Consider the following 26,060-nt stretch of genomic DNA (forward strand, 5'->3'; position numbering starts at 1 on the left):
GGCACAGGACCCAAGCAGGACATCAGTCAGGAATTCATTAAAAGGGGAGAAGAGGTTTGGTGAAGACTACCCCAGATTGAAGCACCTCTGTCAAGACGTTTGTTTTTCTCTGCCACCAAGGGCAGCGTACGGTCCAAGTCCTTAGCTGCCATCTGTATCACCATGGCAAATTAAGCCTTTTCTCTGTGTCCATACTAGAAGAGACCAGGCCGCGAGTCTCTGGCAAGGTGTCTAGATCACTGGCATCATCCAGTTCCTCATACCAGTTATCCTGGGCCAAGTGCCCCTCAAGGAGGTCAGGATACCCATAAGGAACCCATGGGGCTTATAGGTGCTCCAAGGGGATCGGTTCGCCCAAATATGAGCTGCATAGCCTCAGAATTCTCTCCATTAGGCAGGGGTAGCTTTAGCTCGGGGAAATTCAGGGAGGCACAGAGTGGACCCAGATTTAGGCTGCGTGGGTGAAGTGAGAAAGCAGGGCCTAGACTCGTGGAGTCGTTTCCGCACCTCGGCCGATCACTTGGACTAGCACAGTTTAGTCTAACTGCATTTAAACGTATTGGTCTTCTCCTTCTAGTGGAACTTACCCAAAGATTTAGACCTCAACGACGATCAACAAGAGCAATTTTCAACAGCAAGCCCAGGACCTTCAACAAGACAGGGACCTGGAGCGGTGGAGAGCAAACAGGAGTTTTAAGGCACACTCTTGGACCACCTTGGAGTTCATTGCACGGCAGTTATGGCAGGGCTTGGCGTTGTGGCCCAGCTCCAGTCACCATAAGCAAACCTGGTGGGGGTTTGTCACAGACATCTGCCTGTGACAGGCTCCACAGGGTTTAAAAACCACAGGTTTCTTAGGCGACAACCCTAATGCACACGGCTAGCTAACACTCAAAAAGGTTACAACAAAATCCAAAAATGAATGAGGTAGCTCTTGCAATGATGAAGCGGAAAGTAAAGAACTGATGTCAGCGAGCTGTGGTGGCACTTGTAGGGGCACCACGCACGTCGCTTGCAGCGTGGACAACACCAGCACTGAGATCTGTGCCACCTACCGGCATGCAGAGGTACTGCTCAAGACTTTCCAGATACAGTCCGGCACCTGCGGAATATTCGAAGGTAAGGAATCTGAGGCTAGAAGGCTCTATAGATAAGAATACAAAAGTGTTGCAGCAGGTGACTGTGAGAAGTTGGCCTGATATATGATGCTCACTAGTTCGAGTGATCACCTTGTATCAGTCCAAACAACCCTTATGGTGATTGGTTGTAAAGTCAACCCTATAGACCAGCTATCCTAGTAGCGTGGACAAAAGCAGTCTTTAGGCTAATCTCTTTTGGCATGTGAAGCCAGCTGTTTTACCACAATATAATCCCTTGAATAACAAATGAAAGGACACCACACAGGTTGTTATGAAAATAAACAATCTATTTATTAATAACACCACCTCTGGGCTCTTTATGAGATCAGAGGGCTAAGCACATGACAATACTAAAAAGGAAACACGAGTTCGCACAATATTTACACGTGTGCCTTAGGGGCACGACAAACCATATACTCAAAACAATGGAATGCGAGGAAAGAAAGTACTGTAAGGAGATCCAGAGGCTGGAGGATCGCTGGGACTACGCTACGGACTAGGTAAGTACGGAGCAGGAGGCCCACGGGACTCACGTGCAGAGTGGAAACTCTCACGCGGGATGCGTACCAACGTCTATGGATGCAACAGTTTACAATGTTACGGATTCCGGACGAACCCGGCTGGATGGAGGGAAAACAACAGTGGACCTGGACACTAGGATAGTGAACACAGACTTCAGGACCTAGAAGCTTTAGTTACCTAACCCACAGGCTGCGGGTGCATAGGGCTGAAGTAGTGTCGGGTTTGCTGCGTTGATCCCGGTGATGCCGAAACAAGAAGTTGCTGGCAAGCAGCCAGATGGAGGAGTCCGGTGGTTCCAAGGATGGAACTGGGAAGAAGGAAGTCCTGAAAAGGAAGGGGACAGAGTCTTGGTCACTAGCCAGTGACGGTGCTGGAACCGGGAGGGAACCAGATGCTGTCGCCGCGTTCAGGTGAAGGAAGGGTCGCTTCTCTCTGTAGCTGCGCGGACCAGGAGCTGCTCTTCACGACCAGGCTGGAGGCACGAGCTGTCCCACGTAGTCTGCTGCTGTTGGCGGTGTCGGATCGTCGATCTGGACAACAGGCCTTGGCTAATGCAAGCCACGCGGTGGAACAAAGATGGCGTCTGGTGTGGACCAGGAGGGTCCGGGGTGCTTCTCTTTTGCAAGGAAGCAAGGGCCAGTCTGGGGGACCAGACTAGCAGTGTTGAAATCTTCGGGTCGTCGTCTCAGAGGTCACTAGCCAGCCGGCAAGTGACCAGACAACAGGAAAGGCAGCAACCAGGCAAAAGGGCCCCACGTAGATCACGGGGGATGCTGGGGGGCTGGTCTTTGGTGCAGGAGCTGCTTCGGTGTGGGGCTTCTCAGTCCCCAATGCACTCACTCGAGGAACCCTCGGGGTCGTGCTGGAAGCGCTGTGCAGGTTTCTTCAAGATGGCCGTCTCCACGTTGCTCGTCGCACCCAGGGGTCCCAGCTGTGCTGTGGATGTGGGTAAAGGTCAGAGAGGTCTGGAGGTCCGGGTCTCGTTGAGCTGGGTCGTCGGATTCCTGGAAGGAAGGACTTACAGCAAACCGCACAGAAGCTTGATGGTGCCTGCAAAGCAGGATGGTCACTCCCTGACCATAGGGGAGATTCTTCAGTCTTCTGATGTTCAGGAGGTCGAAGGTCAAGAGTTTCTTCGTGGAAGTTGTCAAGATTAATCTAACTGGGAATGGGACCAGCTCCTACCTTTATTCAGCTAAAGGGGGCTGCACTACGACTAGGTCCCTCCCCTGGGTGGGACCAGGAAGGGGGTGGTTACACCCCCTATCCTTTGTCCGGTTTCCCGCTGGGGCTGGAGTGCCCCAGCAACTGGTTGGAACCGGTGTATGCACAGGGCACCTTGTGTGCCCCAGGCATGTCTCATTCCTTTCAGCCTTGGCCTACCTAATACACAAAATCCTGTCTGGGGTGGTGCTAGCACCTCCCAAGGCAGGAAACCCTTTGTCTGAGCCTCCCTTGCTGGAAGGACTCCCAGCAGCAGGAGGTCAGACTTGTGTCTGTGATGGCAGCATCCATTTTGTGATGCTGAGGCTCGAGTTAACTTTAACCGGGGTTCACAGTTACATACATGTCGTGTCCCTCTAGAAGGGTGGAATGCTACCCCCGTCGCCAGAATTGGCGAGGGGGTAGTATTCCAATTCGTATGACACCTTACTCGACATGTTTTGATAATGCTATACCAGAGTTAGCATTTAACCGCGAGGATTATAATGCACTTAAGAGTATATGGTATAGCGTTATCATGGAACAGCTATTAGGACTTGGTTCCGCAAGCTGCAAACGGGCTCAGCTCATGCCAGAGCACCATCTCACATAATTCCAAGCACTCTGCCTTCAGGATTGATAAGGCCTGCCATAGGAGTGACTGATAGGAATATAATGTGTCCATTTGAGGGTTAGATATAGGTATACTATATCTATAGCAAAGGGTGCTTACACCACCTTGCCCCAGCTGTCGTGCAGCCAGTTGTGTCAGATTTAGATGGCCAGCCAGGGGTGGCATAATACATGCTTCAGCCCCTGGTAGGCCCTGGGTACACCTATGCCCTGGATACCTAAGGTATACTGTACAGGGGCGGATAAGGTGGCCCAGTGCCAATTGGTAAATGCACCTAGGGTACATGGTTGTAATTTAGAGAGAGAACAGCTAGGCTGTGGGTCTGATTAGCAGGCCCACAGCCAGGGAAAGTCGTAAACCAGTGAAGCAAAAAGCAAAAATCTGGGGTGGCCATGGGATTGCAGACCCCACTCTCCTACAGTGACCTTTTTGCTTCTCTTTATTTCACATGGGCCTAGTGTTTTTAATTTGATTCAACCCTTTACACAGAATGGTTATTTCACCAATTCACAAGCCCCTTATCCTGCCAGGAAGGACTTTTGGCAACCTGCTAAAAATACCCTTATGAAAGTAAATCTCGTGAAAACAATATGCAATTAAAATGATCTGAAGATATTACATTGGAAAAAAAAGTGAGAAATACATGTAAAATATCAAATTTATCAGAAATACAAAACCGCGCTTTTCGAAGTTCTAAACTCATTCTCCAAAGTCAGCAGATTAACTTCTTTAAAAAGAATAAAAAAGCATAAATTTGCATTTTTGGTTTGCAGTCAGTAATGTCTAGATATGTAATGATTCATATACAATTGGCTCTCCTCCAAAGAAAGTGCTTGAAATTAATTGAATTGCCCCTTGCTGTGCTCCAGGACATTCTTGGCTATAATTAAGTTTGATTAGGTTGTTGGCTTGATGAACCTTTGGCAGTTAAACAATAATTTGAATTCATACAAAGAGACATGGGAAGTTTACGTTAAAGATGCACTCTGGTGTTCCCAGAACAAACACCCTACGTTTTGGTACTTTGTTTCCAAAGCAGAAACATTCTAAAATTCTTATGTTCGTAAATCAGCAGTGGGAAAAGTGGCAATACTTGCACTGTGTGAAAATCAAGTGATACCGGTCAGTTCTGGACATGCGTTTTTGACTGGCTTCTTAAATAACCTCTTATACCAGGTGACCGTATTCCAGGTTTATCATCAAACTTTGCCAGTTTTCATGTAAACACAAACATCCACTAGCCCCTAATCATGCTGGAGGACATCCCTTTACCATGGAACATCACTCTCCAGCCAAAAACTCAGGCTGGAAGAAATTTATAAGGAACAATATCAGTATGTAGCGGCACATTCCTTATTCTACACCAGTTTATAATTGAGACAACAAACATCTTGACATTTGATTGTATGAAAAAACGGTTCTATCATTGAGAAGCCTCCTGAAGAATAGTCAATATGACAGTAGCTGGAAACCTTTTGCCTAAGAAATAATGGAGACATTCAGGTATATCTGGTGAGCTAGAGCTGCCAAGCCTGAATCACTGGTGTATCATTGGACTGAAGGCTAGGAGGGTGGTTGGGGTGTTACAATCCAACAATAATAAGTTGTGTTTGGTGGAGTAGAAGAGGGAGCAATGAGGAGTGAGGATGAACTTCAGGGAATTAATTCAAGTGATTGCCCAGAAGTTCGATTTAGGACCAGAGAAGAAGAGAGAGCAAAGTAAACAAAAGCACCAATGAAGGTAAAAGTTTAATTTTTATTTGTGTGAAGTACTGTAAATTCACATATGGTAGTGTCGCCAAGAGTGAATTATTGTTGCAGAGTTGGAAAACATGTAAGGAGTAGTTCTGTCCTGTAACTCCAGTTCTGTAGTAGGGGTATCTCTGTTATAGTCATAATCTAGTGAATAGTCCCGCCCATGTGCGTGGACCCCGGAGCAATCAAAAATAATCTCTTAAGGTGTCGAAAAATGCAGAACTGCACAAACACTTAAGAGAGAATTAAAGACAGATAATGCAGCCTATATCCACAGGCTACACTGTCCAGAAATTCCACCAAAAATCCACAAACAGCAAAGCCTTTCCAGATTTCCCTTGCTTTAACAGCAAAATCCCTCTGGAATGATAGGAGGACATGGACAGACAAGTCCCATAGGCTGCCATTATGTGGCTCAGAACAGGATACTGTGCCTTTAAGAGAACTTTCCAGAACTTCACAGTATCCCAGAATGCACTGCAGGCCCCTTTTACATTCAGTTCTTTTTGAAGGCGTAACACGCCAGACCTGTAGCATTCCTTACATGAATATCTCTCTCCACCGGGGAGGCAGGCGGGCGCTTATGACTATAACAGAGATACCCCTACTACAGAACTGGAGTTACAGGACAGAAACTACTCCTTCTGTAGTAGGGGATCTCTGTGTATAGTCATAATCTAGTGAATAGAATGGCAAGCCCTTCCCCACACCAAAGCGGCGGTGGGGAAAAGAGAAATAACACCACAACTGTGCGAACAGATTTCGCAGCTAAGCCTGCCCAACCTGAGCGTCTGCCCTGGCATCAGTGTCCAGGCAGTAATGCTTAGCAAAGGTATGGACCGACTTCCAAGTGGCCGCTTTGCAGATTTCTGCAATTGGAACATTACGGAGCAAAGCAGTCGTGGCAGCTTTGCCCCTGGTGGAATGAGCCTTAGGTTTACCCCCCAAGGTCTTACCAGCTTTTTGGTAACACAACTGTATACAGGACACAATCCACCTAGAAATGGACTGTTTAGAGGTAGCAAGACATGTCCTGACTGACCCATAATTGATAAACAATTGGTCTGACCTACGAATATCCTTGGTAAAATAAGATAAAATTTCAACACCCTCCTGACATCCAGGGAATGCAGAGACCTTTCCGCTGGAGAGGAAGGATTCTGAAAAAACGCAGGTAAAGTTATGGTCTGGTTAACATGAAAGTCAGATATAACTTTAGGAAGAAATTTAGGGTGAGTACGTATAACAAACTTAGCAGCATGAAATACAGTATAAGGTTCTTGGCAACACAACGCCTGAATTTCACTCACCCTGTGGGCCGATGTAATGGCCACAAGGAACGCCGCCTTCCAGGACAGGTGCTGCAACAAAGCCTTATGAATAGGTTCAAAAGGCTCCTTCATCAATCTGGACAGCACCACATTCAATTCCCATGAAGGCGAAGGAAGCCGGACAGGAGGGAACACTTTCTTCAAGCCTTCCAAAAAATCTTTGAGCACAGGGATCTGAAAGAAGGAAGTCTGTGATGGGCATTTCCTGTAGGTAGTCAATGCAGCCAGATGAACCTTAATGGAATGGACATTAAGGCCAGACTTCGCCAGATGTAGAAGATATGGAAGGATAACCTCTTCCTTAAATGTCGTCGGGTCATAGTTCTTGGACTTGCACCAGATGCAAAACCTCTTCCACTTGTAAGCATAAGAAGTCCTAGTGGAAGGTCACTTAGCCTCCTTCAGTATGTCCATGCAATCTTCTGGGAGATTCAGATGTCTATATTGCACTATCTCAGGAGCCATGCCGCTAAACTCAAAGACAAGAGGTTGGGGTGCAACATCTGCCCCCCGAACTTCGTGAGAAGGTCCGGCCTGCACGGCAGCCGCATGTGAAGGAGAGACCGGTGAAGCAGGTCCGTGAACCACCACTGTCTGGGCCATTCCGGGGCAATCAGTATCATCCACGCCCTGGACTGGTACAGCTTGATGAGAACCGTCGGAATCAGGGGAATGGGTGGAAAAGCGTACAGAAAGCTGTTCTACCAGTTGATCCATAACGCATTCCCCAGCGTCCCCGGCTGGTAGTACCTGGAGGCGAAGTCTCGGCATTTGCTGTTTTCGGCGGTGGCGAACAGATCTACGTCTGGAGTCCCCCACCTTGCGAAGACTTCTCCTAGTACTTCGTCGTTTATGACCCATTCGTGGTTTTCCTGAATCAGTCTGCTCAGTGTGTCTGCCTGAACATTCTGCACACCTGGTAGATGGGTAGTCGTTATCGTCAGTCCTCTGGCCAGAAGCCAGTGCCAGATCGCCTGCGCCTCCTGCGACAGGGTGCGCGATCTCGAGCCCCCTGCTTGTTGAGGAATACATCGTGGTCGTATTGTCCGTTTGCACAAGCAGAGAGTTGGTCTGGAAGGACGGAAGAAAGGCCTTCAGCGCCAAGTGACCAGCTCTGAGTTCCAGGAAATTGATGTGGTACGTGGACTCCGTCTGGGACCGCGTCCCTTGAATCTGTTAGTCTCCGGAGTGCGCCCCCCAGCCGTGGAGAGATGCATCCGTCACGATAGTCTGCGTGGGAATGTCCTTGTGGAAGGGAACCCCTCTCAGGAGATTCTCCGCCGAACACCACCACTTCAGAGACTGAAGAGCATGCAGAAACAGTCGTATCTTGTCGTCCCAAGATCCTCTCCTCTGATCCCACTGATCCTCCAAGCACTCCTGCAATGGTCTCATGTGCAGCAGTGCGTGAGGAAGATACAAGAGGCCATCGATCCCAGTAGAGAAGACACCGTCCTCACTGTTGTAAATGGAGTGGTCATAAGAGCCTGAGCCTTCCGAAGGATTGATACCAGTCGCTCCTCCGAAGGAGACACGCTTGCTGACAGCGTATTGATGGTGGCTCCCAAGTACTGGATGCACTGGACCGGAGTCGGGACAGACTTGGACATGTTGATGTGCAACCCCACCTTGTTCAAGAGAACGCACGTCTTCTGGAAGTGCGCTTGAGCTTCCGAGAAGGAGGAGGCCTTGATCAACCAATCGTCCAGGTAAGGGTAGACAAACACCTTGTTCTTTCTTAGGTGTGCGGCTACCACTGCCATGCACTTCGAGAATGTCCTGGGCACGGACTTCAGCCCGAATGGCAGTACTGTGTACTGATAATGATTGGCACCGACTTGGAATCGCAGGAACTTCCTGTGTTTGTGTGCAATGGGCACATGGAAGTATGCATCCTGTAGGTCTATGGCACACAGCCAGTCTCCCCGTTGCAGCTGAGGATAAATCTGATGCAACGACAGCATGCAAAACTTTTCTCTGCGAATCCACTTGTTTGCTTGTCGCAAATCCAGAATGGGCCTGAAATCGGTCTTGTCCTTTTTGCGAACCAGGAACAACCGGGAGTACAGACCTCTTCCTCTTTGAGACAGAGGTACGTCTTCTATCACCCTTTTCCTTAACAGGATATCGGCCTGCGCCTGGAGCTCACGCAGCTGAAACTGCGAGCTGACCGGGGGAATTGATGGAGGCGGGCTGGTGAACCGAAGACTGTATCCATTGCAAACAATATTTAGCACCCACTTGTCCTGAGTAATTTTTCTCCACTCTGCCAGAAATAATCGAACGCTTCCCCCCCACCGGAGCGGGTAACGGATGTAGGGGAAGTAACAGCTCAGGATCGAGACCCGGCTGCGCCCTTGTTCGCTGTAGAGGACTGCTGACCTCCTCTACCCTTCTGGCGCTTTTGCAAGGGCCTCCGGAACTGCTACTGATGTTGCTGCTGCTGTCCCGAAGCCTGTCCTCGCCCTCTGCCCTGCGCCCCAAACCGTCTTTGGAACGGGCGGTAGGTTCTTTTCTTTGGGCTTCTCCAAGCCCACAGCCGTCAGAGTCTCGGCCTCCGCCTTCATGCGGGCCATCTCATCTGCGTGTTTCCCGAAAAGGGTCTCCCCCGAGAAGGGCAGATTCGCCACTCGCTGCTGGGCCTCCGGCTTGAGTGATGTGGGCCTGAGCCAGGTATGGCGTCGCTGGTTGATCCCATGACAATATCCATGGGCCACGAACAGAGAGCCATCAGCGGCAAAGCTGATGATCTGGTTCGAGACCAGCATCCCCTCCTTCTGGATCTCTAGGAAATCCTCCCTCCTATCTCGTGGTAGGAGATCCGCGAACTGCTGGAGTGATTCCCACAGGGCACGATCATACCGCCCTAGCAGAGCTGCATCGCTAGCGGCCTTCATGGACGTAGAGGCCGTCTCACAGGCCTTCCTGCCATTTGAGTCGATCCATCGGCTCTCCTTATGCGGAGGCACGGTAGATGACAGAGGTAGAATGTTGCTTCCTGGCAGCCGTCACTATAACGGAGTCCGGAACAGGGTCAATCCTCAAAAGCCGGGTCGGAATCCGGGGTCCTGTACTTCTTTAGAAGACGGGACGGAGTGGCCTTCGTCGTTGCAGGCGTAAGAAACAGCTCCTCCGCTGGCTCTACCAATCCTGGCACGAGTGGCAGTAGAGGGCGAGACAAATGCTTCTCGTGAAGTGTCTCAAAAATCACGGACGTCGTAGGTGTTGGAGCCGTCACGGTGATTCCCAATTTCACCTCTCAAGAGAACATCCTGGAACATGCTGATATCATCCAGGGGAGACACCCTCGTCCCCGGGGAGTCTGGTAAGTTCGGGGAGAATGACCTGGTCCTGGAGGAATCCGTGCGGGACCGTGATCCGCGCCTCCTGTGGCGCCGTCGTGACCTCGTAGAGGATCTGTGACTACTGCGCGACCTCCCTCTGCGTCCGGAGCGGGATCGCGACTTCCTTGGCTTCGGTCGCCCTGCCGGTTCCACCGAGACGGGAGACTTTGGCTTGGATGGAGCCCTCGGCCGAGGGGTCCCCTTAGGAGGAGTAGGAAATCGTGGCAACGACCCGTTACTCGGAGGAATCGGAGGAGGTTTGTCAGCCGGCAACTGGGGTTGCAGTAGAGGCTGTGGAGGAGGCGGAAGTGGAGGCGGGGTGGGAGCCCGTGGAGGCAGTCCTCTCGGTAATGGAGGAGGAGGAGGAGTAACTGTCTTCGGTCTAGCAGGGGTATGCACAACAGAGTACACCGTGCCCGGTGAACCGCCCTCTCTACTAGGCTGGGACTTTGGAGAGTCCTCCATAGGCACTTGACGCCTGCCAGATCAACTCCTGGCACCAGAACTCCTTCCGCGCCTTCCCGGGGTCGAAGAACGACGACCAGACGGCGAGTGTCGGCCCCACCATGGCAAGCTTCGCCTCTTCGACGGCGACCGTCTACGCCTCGACGGCGACCGTCTACGCCTCGACGGCGACCGTCTACGCCTCGACGGCGACCTTCTACGCCTCGACGGCGACCTTCTACGCCTCGACGGCAAGGATCCAGACAACGACCTTCTCCTCTTCACGAACGGCGGTGTCGCCTCGACGGCGAGCGCCGACGCCGGGCCCCTCGACGTCGCATACTCGACGACGACGACGAAATCGTCACTGGAGACTTCGACGGCGGCCTGTTCAGGTCCCTCGATGCCGAACGTCTACGTCGCCTCGACCCAGAGCCCTGTGGAGACGGGGACCAGACTGCAGTCATCCCTCTCGACGTTGTGGTCGGTGCAATCGACGCCGACAGAGAATGGGGACGTTTGCTGGTCTTTCTGCCCCTGGGGAGCCCCGCAGAGGCCTCAGCATGGGCAGATGAAGCTCCTCCAGACCCACCTTGTGCCTTTCGTCTTCAAGGCCCTGAAGCCTGATCTTCATCCTATCCCTCAGGGTCCTGCTAGAGAAACCCTGGCAGATGTCACACTCCTCTGGGACATGGGATGAAGGAAGGCAGATGATACACACCTCGTGTGGGTCAGACTTGGCCTTCTTCCTGGAGCACTCAGGGCATTTGTCGAATAATGCAGGCATATTTGACAATTAAGAGTGCACCCAAAGACAAACAGGAAGAAACAGCAAAGTACTTCAAGAAAACCACTCAATAACTTTGAAAAAGAGAAAATATATCACCAATAAACCCTTGAAAAGGGAGAGCTCAATGCTCCAGGGTCCTGCTTGCAGGAGCCGTAAAAAAGAACTAAAAGTAAAAAGGGACCTGCAGTGCATTCTGGGATACTGTGAAGTTCTGTAAAGTTCTCTTAAAGGCACAGTATCCTGTTCTGAGCCACATAATGGCAGCCAATGGGGCTTGTCTGTCCATGTCTTCCTCTCTATCATTCCAGAGGGATTTTGCTGTTAAAGCAAGGGAAATCTGGACAGGCTTTGCTGTTTGTGGATTTTTGGTGGAATTTCTAGTTGAAGTACTGGACAGTGTAGCTTGTGGATATAGGCTGAATTATCGGTCTTTAATTCTCTCTTAAGTGTCTGTGCAGTTCTGCATTTTTCGACACCTTAAGAGATTATTTTTGATTGCTCCGGGGTCCACGCACATGGGCGGGACTATTCACTAGATTATGACTATACACAGAGATCCCCTACTACAGAAGTATGTGTTTAAAGAAGAATTTGTTATATCCGCTTAACACCCGTGCGGTTTAATGTAATAAAATATGACGATAGATTAAAAAAATGAAATTAAGAAAGGGAATGTGTAACACATTTCTAGTGATTTATGCTCACCCAAATATATTTTGTAAAATGCTGAAGGATCTGCTTTCATGGTTACCCCCGCTTTTTGCTGGTGTTATTCTGTTTTCCGACTACTCTGACTGTGATTCTGTTAATCAGAACCCCAGCCACTGTGCTTCCTCCTTTAATTTGACAATATTAAGTATTTCGGTACAATCCCAATTAGCTCCTGGTGTACCCTAGTATGTCCCTAGTATATGGTACTAAGGTACCCAGGACACAGGTACACCAGGGGTCTCACCCTACACACTCGCACACTGCTCGCCCTACACACTCGCACACTGCTGGCCCTGGACACTCGCGCACACACACACACTGCTGGCCCTGGACACACACACACACACACACACACTTCTCACCCGGCACACTCCCACAGCGCTCACCCGGCACACTCCCACAGCGCTCACCCGGCACACTCCCACAGCGCTCACCCGGCACACTCCCACAGCGCTCACCCGGCACACTCCCACAGCGCTCACCCGGCACACTCCCACAACGCTCACCCGGCACACTCCCACAGCGCTCACCCTGCACACTCCCACAACGCTCACCCTGCACACTCCCACAACGCTCACCCTGCACACTCCCACAACGCTCACCCTGCACACTCCCACAACGCTCACCCTGCACACTCCCACAACGCTCACCCTGCACACTCCCACAACGCTCACCCTGCACACTCCCACAACGCTCACCCTGCACGCACACACACACACACACACACACCCACACACACACACACACAGCTCACCCTACACACACACTGCTCACCCTACACACACGCACACTGATCACCCTGCTCACCCACACACTGCTCACCCTGCACACTCCTGCCGCTGTTTCCAGTTTCTATGTACTGTGTATATATCAGGCCGAGAGAGAACGTAACTTGGCCTGGCACAGCCACGGCGGTGGGAGCTGTTACGCAGGCGGATTTCCTAGCCATTCTGAGGGGCTTAGCACTGCCCTGACTCAAAAATCCTTCCCCGTTAATCCGGGCACCTTGTGTGCACTCCGAAACTGAAAGACCTCGCTTAGGTGCTCTCTGGAACCCTTCCCGTCGGTGGCAGCTGCTCGGTCCCGTTGCGTTGGGTATAGTCGGTGCACTGATTTTTTTTTATCTGGGTACCCTAGGTTTGCAGTACACAGTATGGGAGCAGCACTGTGGGTACACACGCACTGATAGCGGTGGAGGCGGGAACGGAGAAGGGGCAGCCAGTTTAAGTGCCAAGATCAGCGTCAGGCTAGAAGTAGGCACGGAGGGAGGGGCCAGGATGGCGCTGTATATGGCTGAGACAGGACCTGTGAGAAAGGGGGGGGTCCAACAGATGCTGCTGGGGTTGCTAGCACCTCTGCTCTGGCACAGCGGGTCTGCCGGGAACACCCCTCGGGTCATCGACAAAAACTGCACCCGCAGCAGAACATCACAGAAAATCCTGCCTCCACATCTCTCGCCCGCCTCTCTTCCGGCTCAAATATCAGTATAAACACGCCCCTGCTCCTAAGAAATGTGCGCAAGCCCAGAGCAGGTTATCCACCAGAGTCTTTTCACAAACGTACAGAACTGAATTAAACCGATAAAAAATTGCTTTTTAGAACATAGACCTGAAGGATGGAACCTTTTCATACTGCTAACGCTTACAAATTAGGTACGATTTTTGGCCACTCCCAAATCTCACAATCCTCTACACTACAAAGCTTCGCCGGTCCATTCACGCTGTTCAATAAGTGGAATTGGTCTTTATCAGCATATATTTACAAGTAATTATGCTAAATTTGAGAAGCTAAACACTCAATCCTTAAAATATAATCTGCCTACATAATATTCATGGGCCGTTGCCTTTATCAATCACTGGTCATCCTTAATACTTCTGCAGTTCAGAGAGTAGCAATTAGCTCAAGATGAATCTGTGAGAAATGAAAGCGATCGCGAACTACAAAAAAAAAGTCTGTGAGTGGTGCGCACGCGCCACTGCAAGCATATGTTCTGAATTATCGCGGCTGTCAAGCCGCGATAATTCAAAACATATGGCCTCTGGTGCGTGTAACAGACACCAATAGGCCATAGGTGGAGCTATGCGACCGCCTATGGCCTATTGCGTGTTCAGTTAAAAAACAGCACGCACGCAAAGGCCAATGAAAATGGACCTTGGAAATAACACGAACGAGCTGCGTGGAATTTCCAGGTCCATTTTCAAAACGCCGGGAAAAGGACTCCCGTTGCGCAAGACTCCGCGTGCGCAGTGTACGCTATGCCCGAGCCCTAAAAAGCACCAAAACCAAAGGTATACTTCCTTACTGTTTTGACGCTCGTCCACGTGCAGAGCCTGCATTTATAGCACCGCTACCCCTGCCCACCACCGACCGCAAAAGCACTCCATAAGAAGCAGAAAGGAGCACCGGATAACAAGTCAACAACACTCACAAATTAAAGTTTCCTGTCTTGATACCCCAGGTAAATGCCACACCTACGAAATAACAATTCAACAACACGTACAACACTGCCGGGTGAGAAGCCGCGTGTGCCATATCTCTCTCCCTTAGCGTGTGTAGCCTGATGTTACCTGCTCAGTCCGTGTAGGATTCCCTCCGTTTCTTTTTTCCCCTGGAGGCTCCCCGAGGCTTCAGAGAAAAGACCGAGGGAGTACCGATTGGGCCGGATGACATGGGAGCGGTACGGCGCTCCCCACTCGCCCTGCCTCCCGCGCTGGTGCAAGCCTGCCCTGGAGTTGAGGTGCGGCGGCCCGCGGCCTCCTCCGGGTCAGTAGCGCCAGCATCGGACGCCTCTTTGGGGCCGGAGGCGACAGCGCTGTACAAACAGGGTGCGCTGGGGAAACATTACTGGATCCAGTCTCCAAGGCGGTTCAGATGGGAAAGAAGTCAGTTATCCCATAGCGGTGAGCAGAAAATTCTTGTTATACACATCCAGGAGCCTGTAACCTTACCTGGAAAAGAACAGGTCCTCCCAAACATTCAAGAAGGTGCAGGGGACAAGTCAAGATCTCCTAAAGAACGAGGTAATTCCACTAATAAACCAGCTGAAAAGAAAGGTAAAGCCGAAATGAGCAAGAGAGAGTAAAAAAAGGGAAGGGGGTAGTGAGAAGGAAGCCCCAAGATCAGTTAAAGGAAGAGCAAACTCTGGGAGCCATAACCACCATAGATACACCCCCCCGCCCCCATCCCTATTATTTAAAGTCCGCTTGGAGACAGCTCTCCTTTCCACAACTACCAGGTTAAAGGTAGAAGAATAAAAAAGGGGAAAAACAAGGTCATATCCAGTGAAGGTTACCCCATCATTAAGGTCCTTTTTCAGGGTGCAACCAGAGGACTTGCTTATTACAAAGCAGGGAGGAGAGGATAAAAACAGACAGTTCTGGATTATCTGGACGCTTAAGCCCTATAGACACATCACAGGTCAGGATGCAGTCTATAGGAACATTAGCGGCGGAGGTTGGGCCACTTACTGATCAAACTGAATCGGGGCCAGAGCTGGGGTTCGAATTAGGACTGGCAGGGCATACAGAAATAGATCCTCATAGTACCTCTACTATTGCCATTGCTACCGATATGGCCACTGTTATCGCCTCTACCACTGCTACTGCGGCAGATACACTCACAGTTGCTAGCCACAGTATGAAAGGGGTTGGGTCAGGATCAGGTTCCTAAGTACAGCTCGCTCTCCCCCCCCCTCACTCTCAATGGAAGCCCTCTTTACATCATTAAAAGAAGATATTAAGCAAGGCTTTGCAGTATCAGCCGCTAACCAAGGGGAGATCAGGAACTCATGTGAGATCCTAGAAAGGAAGGTAGATCTCCTAAACGATAGAACTGAATCCCTTGAGCATTCTGTAGAGGGACTAAAGACCAATTTAGGGATTGTGGAGGCTAAAATACATGACCTACAAAAAGGGGAGGTTGTGCTACGAGATAGAATGGAAACGTTAGAAAACAACTCCCGCAGGAACAACCTTTGAGTATTGAATATTCCAGAATGGAAAGAGGGGACAGATTTGAGGAACTTCATCGTAAATTTGCTTAAAGAGGTTCTGCCACTTGATGACTCTGAGGAGTCCCTGGCAAAAGACATACAAAGGATCCAGAGGGATCCCTACCACTTAAATCCAAATCCAAATCTTTAAGTAAGGATTTTACTTTTGAAGTTCGTTCAGACCTGTCGAGAGACACATTAGAATGGCAATGGGAGCTCAGGAGAAGGATTGACAACTTTAAGATTGGAGCCACTGTGAAACTGAAATTTCCTGCCTTCTTGAAGGTTATGTACAATAATAAAATGCACAACATCAGGTCCGTCCAGGAGGCAGATGAATTGCTGGAGAACATCACTAAAGGGCCTCCTTAAGTAATTAAATATCAAGTAAATACTAATCAAATATCCAATATATTCTGCAGGAATAGGTATAGGTATAGGGTGCCGTAGTATTAGCTTAAGACTTGACACTATTATGGCGGGGAAAAAGAGAAAAAATAAAAATAAGGAGAAAAGGGAAGGCGCAAAAAAATAAAAGGGAAGGAAAACAAAGGGAAAAAATAAAGGATATTTAAATGTGTTTGCTGATGTTTGGGACATGTATGGTATATGATATATTTCCTTTTGGTTTTCTTTCTTGGGTGGGTAACATTTAGGTGTGATTGAGGTAGAGGAGGAGATACGGAGACCATATCTGCACAACAACTAGTACAGCTAAATGGGGGAAGGGTTCTCCAAGAGTGAGGGCGGGAGGGGGTTAGGGGAGCACAGGGGGGTAAAAAATGTAAAAAAACTAATTCGGCTTAGTTTTAGTATGTTGTCTAGATCTGACAGTTTTAGTTAGGCTAGGACTGACTGGAGGGCTAAAATCAAGATGTTATTGCTGTCTTGTATTAAGGAGGGCATGGAGGGCGGAAGTCCCCAATTAAATACTGGAGTACTCTCCAGATATTATATTCGAATGTAATTGGCCTGTGGGTTGGGTCACGTAGAAGAAAAATCCTACAGTATTTGAGAGATTCCCCCGCGCAGGTCTTGGTCAATCAGGAGACTCACCTTCTTAAAGAAGAAACAAAAGAAATGTTAAGGTCACAGAAATGGGTGGATTATTTTGTATGCACTGATCAGACAGCAAACATTAGGGGGGTGTGGATTATACTCAAAACTTTTTTAAGGGGTGTAATGACCAATAGGTCAAGTTATAGACGTAAGAAATACAGAAAAGAGATCATAGCTTTGAAGGAAGAAATGAGAAAACTGGAGGCCAAGTTAAACACTCAAGACGGAATTTGTCAGATAGAAGATCTGGAGAAAAATAGGAATTTGAAGGAGCTAATTGAGTGTTCTCCAGGCGTGACTTATGCGCAGATGAGAGGCGAGCAAGATGGCCCATTTTGAGTATGGGGAAGGAGCTGTAAAATTATTAGCTTGGAAAATCAAAGCAGATCAGCTCCGGAACCACATAAAAGATCTCCGTGGGTAATGGGGAATCCCCCATTTCCTCAGACGAAGGTCTTGGCGAGGATTACCTGGATTATTTTCAGGGGATATATAAAGGGGCCTCCACAGAAAATCTTAAGGCAAGAGAATGGTTGGAGAATATCACCTTAACGCCTATTAGCTCCGACCAACAATTAGACGGTCTACCCATCACACAAGAGGAAGTGAGGAAGGCACTGGCGAGTGGAAAAAGGGGTAAAGCGGCTGGTCCGGATGGACTCCCGATTGAATTATATAGATCATTGGGGGAAGAGTATAATTCCAACAATAACCCATCTTTTTAATAAAATCTTTATGGACGGGGTCAGCCCACCGGTAACATGGAACGATGCCACAGTAGTTCTCATCTTGAAAACGGGCAGAAATCCTTTTAGGTGTGGGTCTTACCGGCCCATTTCGCTTTTAAATGCCGATTATATAGTCTTCACAACCATTCTGGCAACTAGATTGGGGGAGCTGGCCAAAGACATACCCCACCCAGACCAAAAGGGGTTCGTGAAAGGAAGGCAATTGGCAGATCTCACTCATGATTTGGTCGGCGTGATAGATATCGCCTACACCCATTCCCTCCCTCTTGCAGCCTTGACCAAGGATGCCACCAAGGCTTTCGACAGAGTGAATTGGACCTACCTATATAAATCCCCAAAGTTTTTGGTTAATGGTAGCCTTAAAAAAACATTTGCTATAACCAGAGGAAGCCAACAGGGTTGCCCCCTCTCCTCCCTATTGTTTGATATGTATAGCGAATCGTTTGCACAGAAACTTAGAGACAATCTAGACATCAAAGTCCTTTACACATGGGGATTGGGAGGGTAGCGCTGTATGCGGATGATATGTTGATACGGTTAGCTGTACTTGGCAGAACTCTTCCAGTAGTAATCAAACTGGCAGAGGAGTTCGGTCAGGTCTCTGGCTAAGAAGTAAAAGCTGATAAAACAGAAGTTATGACCTGGAATATTCTGCATACTGTCTATCAGACAAACTGTAGTATGCGATACCTCGGGATTACAATTACTCAAGACATCGACAAAATGGCAGATACCAACTTTGCGCGAGCCTTTCGCGACTGTCATAAGCAAATGAAATCATGGTTACACCTCCCTTTATGTATTCTGGGAAGGGTAAATCACGTTAAAAAGTCTATATTACCAAGGATGCTACTTTTTCAATACAATCCCTCTCCATTTCGACAAGCACATTATAGAAACATTCCAACAAGAAATAAGAACAAAAGTTACTTACCTGTAATGAATATGCTACTTACCAGTATGCATCTGTTCTTGGCATGTAGGGCTGCTAACATTCATATCTTAGCATTAGATCGCCGCCTAGTGTTGGGTCCGGATGATCGCACATTGTTGTCCTGGAAGAGTCTTCGAAGTATCCTGAGATAGGTGGCTCCTCCCCTGGACTACAGTGCGCATGGGCATCGGCTCCATCCCCAGATTGTTTTTCGCCATTGTGGCAGAAGATGGAGTGAAAAGTGTAAAGGATGTCCATGCTAATAAGTGAATACAATAGTATATCTGCAGCTGCGACAGGCACCGGGGAGGAGGGTGGGCGATATGAATGTTAGCAGCCCTACATGCCAAGAACAGATGCATACTGGTAAGTAGCATATTCAGTTCGAGGCATGTGGGCTGCTAAATTCATATCTTAGCATAGAATACATAGCAGTCCCTCCATCAGCGGCGGTTGCCCGTGCCAGCTGCAGAAACCTGAAAGAGTGTCTTAAGAACAGCCTGTCCTACAGCAGCTTGCTGCTTGGAATGTACGTCAACACAGTAGTGTTTTGTAAAGGTATGTGGTGTAACCCACGTGGCTGCTCTGCAAATATCCTCTAAAGGAATGTTCCCTAGGAAAGCCATGGATGCCCCCAGTTTGCGTGTGGAGTGCGCCCTTGGGGGTATCGTTAAAGTGCGCTTGGCCTTTTGATAACATATTTGGATGCACTTAACAATCCACCTGGCTATTCCTGCTTTGGAAATAGGGTTGCCTTTGTGTTGTGGTGCGAAGGCAACAAAAAGTTGTTTTGTCTTTCTAAAGGGTTGTGTCCTGTCCATGTAGTACATCAACGCCCTCCGTACGTCTAACGTATGGAGCATTCTTTCCGCCACCGTTTGTGGGTTTTGGAAGAATGCCGGTAAGTCAATAGTTTGGTTGAGATGAAACTGTGACACCACCTTTGGAAGGAATTTGGGGTTAGTACGTAGCACTACCCTATTTGGATGAATCTGAATGAATGGCTCTTGGATTGCGAGCGCTTGCAGCTCACTAACACGCCGTAGCGACGTGATAGCGATTAGGAAAGCTACTTTCCACGTTAGGAACTGGAGTTCACACGAGTGCAGTGGCTCAAAAGGTGGTCCCATTAGTCTGGTGAGGACCACATTGAGGTTCCACACCGGAGCTGGTGGTGTTCTTGGGGGAATGACTCGCTTCAGACCTTCAAGGAAAGCCTTAATGGCAGGCACTCTGAAGACAGAGAGATGCTGCCTGTTCTGAAGATAAGCCGCTATGGCGGATAGATGTATCCGAATGGAAGTGTACGCTAGATTGCACTTGTAAAGATGCAACAGATAGCAAATGATGTTAGGGATAGATGCATCTAGCGGGTTGATGTCATTGGCTGTACAGTAAATGACAAAACGCTTCCATTTCGCAGCATAGCATGCTCTGGTAGTTGGCTTCCTAGCCTCCTTGATGATGTCCATGCATTCCGGAGGTAGGTTAAGGTAGCCAAACTCTAGGACTTCAGGAGCCAGATTGCCAGGTTGAGCTGTTGCGGATCTGGATGCCGAATTTCTCCATGGTTCTGCGTCAAAAGACTGGGCGTGAGGCGCAGTCTTTGATGCGGCACCACTGAGAGTTCGAGGAACGTGGTGTACCATGCTTGGCGCGCCCACGTTGGAGCAACTAGGATGAGAGTCATCGCGTGCTGCCTTAGCTTTCTCGCGACCAGCGGTATCAGAGGGGCTGGTGTAAAAGCTTACGCAAATTTGCCTGACCAGTTCATCCATATCGCATTGCCCTGCGACTGTGGGTGAGGGAACCTGGCGGCAAAGTGTTGGCATTTTGCGTTTTCTTTTGTGGCAAACAGGTCTATCTCCGGATGACCCCACTGCTGGAAGTACGGGTGGAGTACAGATGGGTGTAACTCCCACTCGTGCATTTGATGGCTGTATCTGCTGAGCAGATCCGCCATCTGATTGTCCTTGCCCGGGAGGTGTTCCGCCATGAGGAAAATGTTCCTCTGAATGGCCCACTTCCACATGCCCTGAGCCAGATGAGACAGCTGTGGCGAGTGGGTGCCCCCCTGTTTTTGAATGTAGTACATCGCGGTCATGTTGTCCGTCCGGACTAACACTACCTTGTTGCACAGATGTACAATGAAGGACTTGAGCGCCATGAAGATTGCCATCAGTTCCAGATAGTTGATGTGCATCTTCTGTTGCTGCGTCGTCCATAGTCCCTGCACTGTGTAAGTGAGCAGATGAGCTCCCCATCCCTGGAGAGATGCGTCCGTTGTCAGGATAATTTGTGGCACTGGCTCCTGGAACAGTCGGCCCTTGCAAAGGTTGTGTGGAGTCCACCAATGCAGAGAGTCGTATGCCCGACTGGTAACCAACACTAGGTCTGTCAATTGTCCCTGAGCCTGTGTCCACTGATTTGCTAAGCATTCCTGGAGCGGACGCATATGCAACCGTGCGTGAGGGACTATGAAGATGCAGGAGGCCATCATGCCAATCAACTGCATGAACACTTTCGCTGGAAGTGAGTGTTGTGGTCTGAACCTTTGGATTAGAGACTGCATGCTGTCTATCCTGACTTGGTTTGGCTGAGCCATGGCCGTCAGGGTATTGATCGTCGCACCTAGAAACTGCCGGACATGTGCCGGCTGAAGATGCGACTTTGGGTAGTTCAACGAGAAGCCCAGATCGTGAAGGAGGTGAATGGTAGTTGACATGTCCGCGGCGCACTGTTGTTCCGACTTGGCCTGAACGAGCCAGTCGTCTAGGTAGGGGTAGACATGAATGTTCTGCCTCCTGAGGTGCGCTGCTACTGTCGCCAGACACTTGGTAAACACTCTTGGGGCTGTGGTTATTCCGAAGGGTAGGACCTTGAACTGATAATGCTTGCCTTGGATAGTGAATCTGAGGTATTTCCTGTGGGACGGGTGTAGTGGAATGTGGAAATAAGCATCCTTGAGATCTAAGGTTGCTAAGAAGTCCCCTTGGTTTAACAAGGGAAGAATTTGTTGCAGTGTAAGCATATGGAAGTGTTCTGATAGTATGTACAGGTTGAGGGGACGTAGATCTAGAATGGGTCTGAGAGATCCGTCCTTCTTTGGAATAAGGAAGTACAGGGAATACACCCCTGTGCCTTCCTCTCCCACCGGCACGAGCTCGATTGCGCCTTTGTGCAGCATCACCACTACTTCCTGCTGCAAAAAGTGCAAGTGCTCTGCGGACATAGGCCTTTGCCTTGGCGGGATGTTGGGTGGAGTGGATTTCAACTCTAGGCAATAACCATACTGGACTAGTTGTCGCACCCACCTGTCTGTGGTGATGTTTCTCCAGACGGGCAGGAATTGCTGCAGTCTCCCCCCGACAGGTGTTAAGTGGTCGGGGGGCAGCGACAGAGAGTCACTGTTTGCTTGGGGTAGAGGAGCGGGAGCTGTTGTTTCCTCTGCCGCGACCTCTGTTGCTGTTATTCCTGTAACCTCCCTTGTTCTGTTTTGTGAACGAGGATTGTGCTCCACCTCTTGAGAACTGAGATTGTTGACCCATTTGTCCTCTGGTGACTCCACGTACACCTGAGCGACGAAAATTGCTGCCACGAAACTGTTGTGACTTTAGGGCCCCCATGGACTTAGCAGTTTCTGTGTCTTTTTTTATTTTTTCTAGGGTGGTGTCAACATCTGGACCAAACAGACTATCAGGATTGACTGGCTGATTAAGAATGGTTGTCTGAATATCTGGTTTAAACCCCAAGATGCGGAGCCACGCCTGTCGTCTCAGCATAACGCTAGTGTTGATAGCTCTAGCAGCTGTGTCTGCGGCGTCAAGTGCACACTTGATGGCTGCGTTTGAGATTAGCTTCCCTTCCTCAATAAGCAGTTTGGTGCCTTCTTGGAACTTTGGAGGCAGGTGTTGTATAACCTGTTCTAGGGTGTCGTAATGCGCCCTATCGTAACGTGCTAAGAGTGCTTGTGTATTGGCAATGCGCCAAAAGTTTGCGGCCTGTGCAGCTACTCTTTTGCCCCCTGCCTCTAGCACTTTGGACTCCTTATCCGGGGGAGGAGCTTCACCCGTCGTCTGGGAGTTGGCACGTTTCCTGGCATTGGCGACCACAAGAGAGTCCAGTGGCAACTGTCCCCGAATGTATGCGGGGTCTGCAGGTGCAGGTCTGTACTTCTTTTCAATGCGTGGATTGACCACTCGTGCTCTGGTAGGCTCCTTAAATATATCCCCAGCATGCTTGAGGACTCCTTTAAGCATAGGCAGCGTCTTTACTGTCCTTTCAGAGACTGAAAATGTGTCGAAAAGGAAGTCTTCCTCTATCGGGTCAGCATGCATGTCCACATCATGATTGGCTGCTGCCCTCTCAATTAGCGCATGAAAACCTGCTGAATCCTCAGTTGGGGATGCACGTGCATTAAAAAGCTGCGGGTCCTGCCCCACACTTTGGGTGCCCTGGTCACCAGTGTCATCATATGAATCCGGTTGTGCATCTGGTTCATTGATAGTGAAATTGTATTGCTCGTCCTCATCATACCCCTCACCCGCAGAGTGTTCTGGTGAGGGAGTAGGGCTCCGTCTCGGAGGAGGCTGGATTGGTTCCATGAGGCCTGAAGCGTCATGGGGCACCCTTTTCTTTTTCAGTGGGATGACATATGAGTCCACTGACTCAGAAGTGATTTTTCTCTTATAGAGGGTCAATTTGCCTGTGTCAGCGTCGATGAAATGCTCTGAATCATCCTCTGATTCGAGTACCCGACGTGGAAGTGGGCCAGCCGTTGAAGAAACCGTCTTCTTCGGTGCCGATTTGGTGGAAAAGGCTTTCGGCGCCTCCTTTGGCGGCAAAATAAAGAGAAGTTTGCCAGAAGGCTTTGCTGGATTGTCCTTTTGCGCCTGCGGCGATGATATCGGAGCCGACGGAGCAGAGGCCTTCTCCCTGATTCTCTGTAGTGATTCGGCGATGAGGGACGTCTCACTCCCAGTGGGTTTTTGCGCCGACGAGGATGTCTTGACCTTTCCCTCGGATCCGACGTTTTTGTGGGCCTTGTGCGCTTTCGACGCGGATCCCGCTGTCACCGACCCCGAGTCCTGGGACCGGTGCGCAGACGTGCCAGTCTTCGATCCGTGCGCCTGCGTAGCCTCCGTGGAGCCGGCTTTGGCGTGCTTGGACGGCGGCGCCGCTGTTGACCCGTGCCGACCATCTTTCTTAGAGGACCCCTCCTCTGGCGTCGATTTTGATTGTGCAGCAGCGGAATCGACGGACTTCTTCGACTTCTGCGGACCGGAGGTCGACGGAGTCGATGGAGTAGCGGGTACAGTCGTTTTCGCCGGCACGGCAGCCATCTTAGGGACACTCGAGTCCTTAAGTTTCGGTTTCGTTTTCGGGTCGGCCATCTTAGATGTAGTCGATCCCGATGGTTTCGGTTTAGTCTGCTCAGCAAGTAAGTCCGTGGCCGGGCCAGAAGGCGGGGCTGTGGCTTGCGGCATTGGGTCTTGGGTAAGGCCTACAGGCGATCCCGTGACCCGGTCGGTATCCTCGAAACCTTCGGGGCAGAGCTCGTCCCCTGAGCTATCCGCCGCGGCCCCATAAATCTCTTCGTCGTCTCCTACCTCGTCGACGTATTCAAGGCCTTGACCCACGACTCCGTCGTCGTCTACCGGATCCGCCTCGACCTCCGTCTCGGGTGGGGAGATTTGAAGATGATGACCCTGGTCCTCTTCATCTTGGTCGCCGAAGATGTTTTCCGGATCCGGGGCCGCTTGTCTAACTTCCATGCGCACCGCGCGCCGAAGCTTGAGAGTCTTCTTAGACCGGAACTGTGCACAGGCTTTGCACTTGCCGTCGTCGTGGTCAGGCGAAAGGCATTTGTTACAGACGGGGTGTAGATCGATGTGTGGGTACTTGGACCCACAGAGCGGGCAGTACTTAAACGGGCTCCGCTCCATGTTCAGAAAAGTTTTGCAGTCGTGTCGCAATGAGAAGGCCTCAAAGTCCGAAGAGCGAAAGAAAACTCCGCTTATTCCGGCTCCAAGAGACGGAAGACTCGAGACCGTGCGCAGACAATACCGACGCAAAAAAAGCGAGGCCTTTTGGCCGCTAAAAGTTAGTTTTTCTCGGTTTCGACAGAAAGACATCTAGACCACATCCGAACCCAATGGCGGAAAAAAACAATCTGGGGATGGAGCCGATGCCCATGCGCACTGTAGTCCAGGGGAGGAGCCACCTATCTCAGGATACTTCGAAGACTCTTCCAGGACAACAATGTGCGATCATCCGGACCCAACACTAGGCGGCGATCTAATGCTAAGATATGAATTTAGCAGCCCACATGCCTCGAACACTGTGTTTCTCCAGTATTGGTGTCTTTCATAGATTCACATGCTTGAATATCCCCCGTCGTCGAAGTGGGAGTCACACGGTACATAAAATAGTAGTAAAAAAAATCACATATATAAAAATATATATCATAGCAATAATAATAATAATAAAATAGAATTCAATAATAATAATAGAATGCTTGAAAGTACCATACAACATTATTAACACATAAGGAAGCATTGAGGGAGAATCACTTCACTGGCATATCCATGTTGTTATGATAGTCCAAATTCCAGCCAATCAGGCTGTCGCACCCTCTAGACCCTTCTCAGAAGCTCAGGGCCTCAGTTTTCGTAGCACAAGAGTGACAAAAGAGTCGATGAGGAGAAGAGAGCCTCTGAGGGGAGGAAGGGTGGGTCGCATGTGAATCTATGAAAGACACCAATACTGGAGAACCACAGTTTACAGTTAAGTAACTTTTGTTCTTCTCCAGTATTGGGGTGTCTTTCATAGATTCACATGCTTGAATAGAATAGCAAGCAATAGCCCATATATCCATAAACGGTTACAACTGTAATGCATGAACATATCGCATATTTAAAAAAACACTATTAATGGTACACTGATGCAAAAATGCACACCCTTTTATGGCAGGAGGAAGGAAGCAACAGAGGCTCACCTTACTTAAAAAAAATCCGAAGCACCGCTTGACCCACAGCCGTGTCTGCACTGTCAATTACCTCCAGACAGTAGTGCCTTGTGAAACATACGTCTGCTGGACCACGTTGCCACTCTGCAGATCTGAAGGAGAGACACTTCAGCAAACAGAGCAGTGGAGTATGAAACTGCCCTTGTCGAGTGGGCCCTCAACGGAGTAGGTAAGGGCTTGCCAATCTTTGTATGACAAAAAGAGATAGCTGATGTCAAATCATGAGGCAATGGTTTGTTTGGTCACTGGATGCACAAAACGCATCCGCTCATATGCAAGAAAGGTGGTCTGGCTTGCAAAGGCAGTTGTCCGTTGTATGTAGAATTTAATACATCGTTTGAAATCTAAAGAATGTAGAGTGCGCTCAGCTGAAGACTGAGGGTTTGGAAAGAAAGTTTCTTAGGATGACTGGTTCATAAAGGTGAAA

General features: G+C 49.5%; 2 protein-coding genes across 2 annotated transcripts in view; both read right to left on the minus strand.

The window, feature by feature from the left end:
* The window catches only part of SLC4A11 (solute carrier family 4 member 11), a 1,943,806-nt gene that overhangs the window by 947,675 nt on the left and 970,071 nt on the right, over window positions 1-26,060 (minus strand). The gene's annotated exons all lie outside the window — the stretch shown is intronic.
* The window catches only part of LOC144821543 (uncharacterized), a 1,076,254-nt gene continuing 1,071,829 nt past the window's right edge, over window positions 21,636-26,060 (minus strand). The window contains exon 2 of the mRNA XM_078678715.1: window positions 21,636-24,946. Coding sequence (XP_078534841.1) covers window positions 22,011-24,740 — 2,730 coding nt within the window. The 5' untranslated portion in view covers window positions 24,741-24,946 and the 3' untranslated portion in view covers window positions 21,636-22,010. The remainder of the gene's footprint in view (window positions 24,947-26,060) is intronic.

The sequence above is a fragment of the Lissotriton helveticus genome, chromosome 2_2 (genome assembly GCF_964261635.1).
Source record: "Lissotriton helveticus chromosome 2_2, aLisHel1.1, whole genome shotgun sequence".
NCBI classification, from domain to species: Eukaryota; Metazoa; Chordata; class Amphibia; order Caudata; family Salamandridae; genus Lissotriton; species Lissotriton helveticus.